The sequence below is a fragment of the Dipodomys ordii genome, unplaced genomic scaffold (assembly GCF_000151885.1).
Source record: "Dipodomys ordii isolate 6190 unplaced genomic scaffold, Dord_2.0 Scaffold7, whole genome shotgun sequence".
NCBI lineage: Eukaryota > Metazoa > Chordata > Mammalia > Rodentia > Heteromyidae > Dipodomys > Dipodomys ordii.
This window is the reverse complement of record NW_012267223.1, coordinates 21224628-21232950: the sequence shown is the minus strand read 5'-3', so window position 1 is coordinate 21232950 and position 8323 is coordinate 21224628. Positions and strand designations below refer to the sequence as shown.

At 54.4% G+C, this 8323-nt stretch overlaps 1 protein-coding gene across 1 annotated transcript; it reads left to right on the top strand.

Moving 5' to 3' along the window:
* The first annotated feature begins 414 nt into the window (after nt 1–414).
* Nr1d1 (nuclear receptor subfamily 1, group D, member 1) lies at nt 415–8322 on the top strand. The gene is made up of 8 exons (XM_013037871.1): nt 415–1086; nt 3632–3970; nt 4221–4309; nt 4416–4560; nt 5413–6056; nt 6362–6547; nt 6969–7179; nt 7811–8322. The coding sequence occupies exons 1-8, from the start codon at nt 1056–1058 to the stop codon at nt 8008–8010; spliced, it is 1845 nt and encodes a 614-aa protein (XP_012893325.1). The 5' UTR covers nt 415–1055; the 3' UTR covers nt 8011–8322.
* Nucleotide 8323: the final 1 nt, after the last annotated feature.

Here is an 8323-nt window from a genome sequence, read left to right as displayed (position 1 = left end):
TCTCTTGACTCCAGGGAAATCTCCCTTCCCTCCTTGTCTCTCTCCCCGTGTCACTAGAAAACCTCCGGGTGAGGTCAGTCCTGCAATCACGTGAATCTCTCACGTTTGCAAGGTTTGCAGAAAGAGCCTGTTAGCTTTGATCTCCCAGGGAGCAGCCAAGCTTGCCAGTCCCTCCCCAGGAATTCACATGCCCTTGCCATACAGGCTTTCCAAACACGCCACCCAGTCTCTCCAGCGTACCCCACCCAACTCCACTTTCAGTAGCTCCTCCCAGCTGGCAACAAGAACTTCTGCGAGGCAATAGGGAAAAGATATGCAGTGCACCGCTTTTACCGGTGGACTACAAATCCCAACAGTCCTTGCTGTGCGCAGGCGCGCGGCGGCTCAACGTGCCGGGTGCTGGAAAAGTGTGTCACTGGGGCACGAGGCGCTCCCTGGGATCACATGGTACCTGCTCCAGTGCCGCGTGCGGCCCGGGAACCCTGGGCTGTTGGCGCCTGCGCAGAGCCCTCTGTCCCAGGGAAAGGCTCGGGCAAAAGGCGGCTGAGATAGGCAGAGTGAAATATTGCTGCCGAGGGAACGTAGCAGGGCACACGTCTCCTCTTCGCGCCTGGGTGCCCCGTTTCTCCCATCACCTACTTACTGCCTGATTGCAACTCTCTCCCTCTGGGACTTTTGCACCGGGAGCTCCAGATTCGCTATCCTGCAGTGCTGCGGAGCTTTCAGGCAGTGCCAGCCGGTGCACTGCAGAGACCCGACCCTCCTTGATACCTTCTAGCCAGAGCTACTGCAGGCTGATTCCCCCCCGCCCCCCACCCCGACACTCCCTGCCCTTCCCATGCAAAGCAGATCTCCGTTGCCTCGGCGTCCTACCCTTCTGCAGAACTGCAGTCCGGCCACCCCAAGACCTGGCTGCGGGGTGCCTCGAGTCCTGATCGTGAGCCGCGGGGTCCACTTGCCGCCCTCAGCCAGTGCCCAGGGGGCGAGAGCGACAGTCGCAACCTCCCGTTTGTGTCCAGGTCCAGTTTGAATGACCACTCTCAGCCGGTGAAGACATGACGACCCTGGACTCCAACAACAACACAGGTACTAGACTCTTTTTAATGATCATCCTCCTTGTTCTGTCATCGTCTCCCCTACTTCCGTGGCTTATAATGAGAGGAACTTCGCAAGGGACGGGGGATTCCCTCAGCCCCAGGGTTTGCGAGCGAGCCAAGTAGCCGGTCATAGGGTAGAATTTCCAGAGGAGGTTTGCCCCTGCTAGGGATTGGGCTCCCTGAAGCGCCCTAAAGCTCGCTCCTTTGAGCCTGAAGGACTCGAATTCCGGGCTGGAGGAAATAGAGCGCGGTACCAGCGGTGAGGGAGACAGAGGGTTTTGGACCAGTACCCTGAAATGTCCCTATCTGACCATCTCCTGAAGCTGGGGGTATGCCTGATCTCAGAAGGAGGATCTCTTCCCTCGTTTCCCCTTTCTCTACTTCCGGCAGTCACCAGAAAATCTGAGAAGCAATGGGGGCAGGAAGGGCTGAGGGAATGGGTCAGATCTCACAAGGGAAATCCACAGTGACAGTGGGGACCCGCACTCAAGGAGTCCGGAACCGTGGTGCTTGGCCCCAGGCAGGGAACCTAGCTTGGGTAAGGCTCACATGGCCTGAGAACCGGGCCCACGTGCTGCATTTGTTTTCATTCAGCCGAAGCCGTGGCCGCCACCCCATTGGCTGTTGCCTCCCGGCCCCGTTACATAATGAGCTCCGCCCCCTGGTTACCCCGGCAACGCGTGTTCCCTTTTCTCCTCCCTCAGGTTGTCCCGGCCTCAGCTGGCGTTCTGGTCCCTGCCCCAGGACCTAGGACATCAGGGAGGGGCGGGGCAGGGGCGGGGCTGCTGCGGGAATGCTCCGAGTGGGCGGGTCCTTGAGTTCCGGGGTTCCTCGTTGGGGAGCCACGTGCGAGGGGCACACGTGGAGCAGGGACGTGAGGCCGGCTGAGGCCCGGGCTCCCCGCCCCGCCCTGCCAAGATCTGGGTGAAGCTGGGCTGACTCACCGCCCCCGCCGCCTGCCTGCCTCCTTTTCCTGTCTGCCTGCCCGTCCCCTTTCCCCACCAACATTGAGGCAGAGTAAGGTGAGGCCACCTCTGACCTCCCCTGGCCTCGTTTATGCTCCCAAAAGGGACCTCACACCCAATCACTGTTTTCTCTTTTATTCCATTTGTACTTCACTGGACTGTGTTTAGACCCAGCTCCGTCAGATTCCCCCAGCAGCTCTCTTCCACTCCTACCTCTCCCAATCAGCTGTATTCCAAAATCATAGCTGAAATACTGCTTTTCATCTCTCTTTTTCTTTCTCTCTCACAGAAAGGAAAACAAGCCCAGAAAAAGGGGAATTGGTTTCCTCTGGGTCAGAAAGCAAATTTGGTAGTAATAGATTTGGAAGTAACTAGGCTGTCTAGAGTGAGCCCCTGGCTTTCAAAGTCAGAAGTGTCTTTGGGTGATGGTCTCACTCCCCTTTTGGAGATGGGTAAACTAGGTCAAGTTCATTTACCACCAAATAAATATCCCATCCTCCACTTCAGTCCTGAAACTGTAGGAGTGCATGTGTTGTGAAACTATTTTATAGGGAGCTGGGTTCACCCTGACCAACCTTGAGCTATTTTAAGACTGCCCTGCCCAGTTTAGTGTGTGTCAGTGGGTGAGCAAGACATGTGCCTCCGTAGACATGGTGGCATGGCATGTGTCAGCTCACACGTGTCCTGGGATCCTCCCTTCTCCTACCCCCACCCATGACACACCAAGCTAGGTTCTTGGTAAGAGGTGTGGCCAGTAGGTCACCCTTTTCTCCTACAAATACCATGGGAACTGAGCCACCTGGTTAACAATGTAATCAAAGGGCCAAAGTCCCTAAGTGGTCAGAGAACTAAAGTTATCATCAAATTTATATCTGGAAGGGGGAATTCCAGAGCACTAGGCTGGACAATTTGTACTTCTCTCCCACCTCCTTCAATTCACACCTGTGAAGTCTTTCCTGGTTTCAGAGATAGTCACAGTGACTCATGTTTTGCAGGCTAGAGGAGCCAGGCTGGGCCAGTTTCTTTCCTGTACTACCTTTTACAAATGGTCCCCAGTTTGGTGAAAATGTGTGACTGTCTTACTTTTGTAAGATCTCTATTCTCTTGGATATTAGCTAGCCACCCCTCACAAATCCATGGTTTTGTAGTATTAACATTGGCAGCTAGCCTTTTGTTTTCGAGAGAGTACAAATGAATTAGCTGCTCATCTAATCCTCATTTCTGCCACCTGCAACTAGTTGTAGTGGCTATATCCTAGGAAAGTGTCTGCAGCAGGGGCGGTCACATGTGTGAGAGGCCTCACACACAAAATGGAGTTGAAATTGTGGGTACAAAGAAGGGGTTATGGGTGTCAGTTGGCTATACTATATCTAGCACGTGTTGGGGAGTTTCTTCTTGTGACTAGATTATGTCATATCTAGTATGCGTTGGTGAGTTGCTTATTAGCTGTAAGGTTAGAGATTCCAAAGAGTTAACTTGAAGAGGAACAGTGTTAATAGGGATAAGCAAGGTGGTGTCCTGGGACTGACATGTCAGCTGATTCCTACTTCTTTTGTGTTTTCCTGCCAGGTGGCGTCATCACCTACATTGGCTCCAGTGGCTCTTCCCCGAGCCGCACCAGCCCAGAGTCCCTCTACAGTGACAACTCCAATGGCAGCTTCCAGTCCCTAACGCAAGGTTGCCCTGCCTACTTCCCACCATCACCCACTGGCTCCCTCACCCAGGACCCAGCTCGCTCCTTTGGGAGCATTCCACCCAGTCTCAGTGATGATGGCTCCCCTTCTTCATCTTCCTCCTCCTCCTCTTCCTCCTCTTCCTTCTATAATGGGAGTCCGCCAGGGAGTCTACAAGTGGCCATGGAGGACGGCAGCCGAGTGTCCCCCAGCAAGAGCACCAGCAATATCACCAGTGAGTGGAACGTCCAGCTGACTGAGGGAAGGGAGGCCGGCCAGGGGGCTCAGTGGGGAGTTGGTTTTCATGTAAGTTATTCTTAGGACCTGTCTAGTCTCAGTCTTCTCCTTGGGTTCTACTAGCTTGTCCAATCCAGGCTGGTACCTGAGTGCCCCTAGACATGAGCTTTTCCTTTCTAGAATCTTCAGCCAAGAAAGCCTCAGACCATTTGGGCCGCTGCTTATCTGCTGCTTCTGTCTTTCCACAGAGTTGAATGGCATGGTGCTACTGTGCAAAGTGTGTGGGGACGTGGCTTCTGGCTTCCACTATGGTGTGCATGCCTGTGAAGGCTGCAAGGTGAGGTGGGCTTGAGGGTGAGGGCGGGGGAAAGGGAACCTCTTCTCCTAGTTATACCCAGACCCAGCCTACATGAAGATGCTTACTAGTTGCCCCGGCCCTGCAGGGCTTTTTCCGTAGGAGCATCCAGCAGAACATCCAGTATAAAAGATGTCTGAAAAATGAGAACTGTTCCATTGTCCGCATCAACCGCAACCGCTGCCAGCAATGTCGCTTCAAGAAGTGTCTCTCCGTGGGCATGTCTCGAGATGGTGAGGCAGCAGCTCCACATCCTCCCCCTTCCTTCCACCCAAAGTTTCTGACTTAATTCTTCCCTTTATAAAAGTAGTTTCAAGCCAGGCACCAGTGGCTCACGCCTGTAATCCTAGCTACTCAGGAGGCTGAGATCTGAGAATTGCTGTTCAAAGCCAGCCTGGGCACGAAAGCCCTTAACACTCTTATCTCCAATTAACCACCAGAAAACTGGAAGTGGCACTGTGGCTCAAGCGGTAGAAAGCTTGCCTTGAGCTGAAGAGCTGAGGGACAGTGCCCAGGCCCAGAGTTCAAGCCCCATGACCACCACCAACAACAAAAAGTAGTTCCAAATTTGGGGAGTGGGGAGCAGTAGCTCAAACCTGTAAACCTAGCTACTCAGGAAACTAAACTAAATAAGAGGATCACCCAATCACCAGTCCAAGCCAGTCTGGGCAGGAAAGTCTGAGAGACGCTTATCTCCAATGAAATTAACCAGCAAAAAGCCGGAAGTGAAGCTGTGGCTCAAGTGGTAGAGTGCCAACTTGACTGAAAAAGCTAAGGGACGGTGCCCAGGCCTAGTTCAAGCCCTAGTACCAACACACACACACACACATTCTTCTAAGACACTTTACACCAAGAATCTCATTTGCATAGAGGAAGCTAGTGTTATCTTCTTGAGTAAACACATACTCCTTTCCCATTAATTCCTCTGGTCACCACCTACCAGAATACCTACTGGGAAAATACCCTTGAAGGTGTGTCCTTGTTTTCACGTGGAACCCCAGACCTTCAGGGTCTTGCCCTTTTAGGAGGAAGAGATGCATCTGTGTGTGAGAACTTCCTGACCCAGCGCTCTTATCTTGTTACAGCTGTACGTTTTGGGCGTATCCCCAAACGAGAGAAGCAGCGGATGCTCGCTGAGATGCAGAGTGCCATGAACCTGGCCAACAACCAGCTGAGCAGCCAGTGCCCCTTGGAGACCTCGTCTACCCAGCACCCCACCTCAGGCCCTATGGGCCCCTCACCACCTCCTGCTCCAGCCCCCTCACCCTTGGTGGGCTTTTCTCAGTTCCCACAGCAGCTCACACCACCCAGATCCCCCAGCCCTGAGCCCACCATGGAGGATGTGATATCCCAGGTGGCCAGGGCCCATCGAGAGATCTTCACTTATGCCCATGACAAACTGGGCACTTCACCTAGCAACTTCAATGCCAACCATACATCTGGAAGCCCTGCAGCCACCACCCCACACCGCTGGGAGAGTCCTGGCTGCCCTCCTGCCCCCAATGACAATAACACCTTGGCTGCCCAGCGTCATAATGAGGCTTTGAACGGTCTACACCAGGGCCCCTCCTCCTACCCTCCTGCCTGGCCCCCTGGCCCTACCCACCATGGCTGCCACCAGCCCAACAGCAATGGGCACCGGCTATGCCCCACCCACATGTACTCAGCTCCAGAAGGCGAGGCACCTGCCAATGGTCCAAGACAAAGCAACTCCAAGAACGTTCTGCTGGTGAGGGCACAGAGCAGCTGTGGAGGGCAGGGGTCATAGAGGGACTTAGGCGAAGGCAGCTGGGTATTCCCTGGAGGCTGAAGGTGGCAATACCTTCTAAGAGAGGATTTCCTGACCTGCAGTCTAGGCTCTGCCTGGGAATCCCTGATTGCCATCCAGCACCTGATTGCTGTTTAACATGAAAGGACCTTCCCCAAAGGCCACAAAGTCTAGCCCAGGGAAAAACCTGGAACCCTGTCTTGCAGGGCAGCCCATTCAAGCCAATCTGGCTGATTCTTCCCTCTCCGTGTCCCTTCCTTCCCCAGGCTTGTCCCATGAATATGTATCCCCACGGACGCAGCGGCCGGACTGTGCAGGAAATCTGGGAGGACTTTTCTATGAGCTTCACACCTGCTGTGCGGGAGGTGGTAGAATTTGCAAAGCACATCCCTGGCTTCCGTGACCTTTCTCAGCATGACCAGGTCACCTTGCTTAAGGCTGGCACTTTTGAGGTGAGTGACCCTTTTTCATTCCCTGCTTTTGCCCTTGAGAAGAAGCGCATGGTATCTGGGGTGGGCAGGGGGTTCTTTGGGCTTACGAAACTCCAGTATCTGAGGGAGGGGGCCAGAACCCCTCCCATTCCCACCTCCGGGTGGCTAAGACTCTGTCATCTTAGTTGGCATCTAATCACTACCCATTACATGAAAATAATATCATGGCGCATTGCCATTTTCCTTCCAGATGTGAACAAGTAAACTTTGGGGAAGAATCCACTCCAGATTCCCACCCTCCCCCACACTACCCACTCAGAAACAACTTCCCTACTGAGAAATCAACAGCAGTGCCCTTGAATCCTTTGGCAACCAACCTTGAGGCGTAATTTGGCAAAGTGCTCTTCCCACCTCACCCAGTCTGACTATCGCCCCGATTCAGGTGCTAATGGTGCGCTTTGCATCGTTGTTCAACGTGAAGGACCAGACAGTGATGTTCTTGAGCCGCACCACCTACAGCCTGCAAGAGCTGGGCGCCATGGGCATGGGAGACCTGCTCAATGCCATGTTCGACTTCAGCGAGAAGCTCAACTCCCTGGCGCTGACCGAGGAGGAGCTAGGCCTCTTCACGGCGGTGGTGCTTGTATCTGCAGGTAGGTTCAAGCTCTCGCCTGACCCGGGAGGAGGCAGACGCGGTTGGATTCAACATACCTTTTATGGAGTACCTACTCTACGCCAGGCCCTGCACCAGGCACTGGGGATACAGACATGATTCAGACACAGTCTAGCTTGGGAAAACAGACTCATGCCTGACTAATAATAAAACAGTGAGATAAGTGTCACATTAGAAGCATGAACCAAGGAAGCACAGACAAAACTATTTCTGCCTGGGGGAGCTGGGGGAAGGAGGTGACACTTGAGTGGGGCCTCAAAGGGACAAGTAAGATGTTGCCAGGCGTAGAATTGGGGTGGGGGGAAGGGGAGGAGGGCATCCCAGGCAGCGGGAACTACAGAGCAAATAGCAAGGGAGCCTGGTCACATGTGGCCTGTTGAGGGGAGGAGCATGGTCTTGGGGGATGGGAGGTGGCCAGCCTGTGGCCCTGGCTCCCAGCATTGGGGCAGAGGCCTGGGAGAAGGAGTAGCACCCTCCTTCTCCTTCCCCGTGGGCCCTCCGAGGGGCTTCAGGGAGAGGCTGCCTTGCCTGCCACGTCCTCGCACACCTCCGGGTCCTCGTCAGAGGAGCTCAAGGAGCCTGCCTCACTGCTGTCGTCTTCCTCCCCACAGACCGCTCGGGCATGGAGAATTCCGCTTCGGTGGAGCAGCTCCAGGAGACGCTGCTGCGGGCTCTTCGGGCTCTGGTGCTGAAGAACCGGCCCTCGGAGACTTCCCGCTTCACCAAGCTGCTGCTCAAGCTGCCGGACCTGCGGACCCTGAACAACATGCATTCCGAGAAGCTGCTGTCCTTCCGGGTGGACGCCCAGTGACCCGCCCGGCCGGCCTTCTGCCGCTGCCCCCTTGTACAGAATCGAACTCTGCACTTCTCTCTCCTTTACGAGACGAAAAGGAAAAGCAAACCAGAATCTTATTTATATTGTTATAAAATATTCCAAGATGAGCCTCTGGCCCCCTGAGCCTTCTTGTAAATAGCCTGCTTCCCCTCCCTCCCCATCACTGTGCTTTTCCCATCCTCCCCTATTTAAACCACTCTCACTTTCCCACCTGCCTCTGCCCCCTCCCCCTCCCCCACTTGTTCTGTTCCTGTCTCAAATCCAATAGTTTACAGCTAAGCTGGCTTCT

Excerpts from the sequence above, each read along its gene's own strand:
- Nr1d1 (XM_013037871.1), top strand. The coding sequence starts at position 1,056 with ATGACGACCCTGGACTCCAACAACAACACAG. Across the intron at positions 6,057-6,361 it reads ACTCCAAGAACGTTCTGCTG|GCTTGTCCCATGAATATGTA; the intron begins GTGAGGGCACAG and ends TTCCTTCCCCAG. Across the intron at positions 7,180-7,810 it reads GGTGGTGCTTGTATCTGCAG|ACCGCTCGGGCATGGAGAAT; the intron begins GTAGGTTCAAGC and ends TCCTCCCCACAG.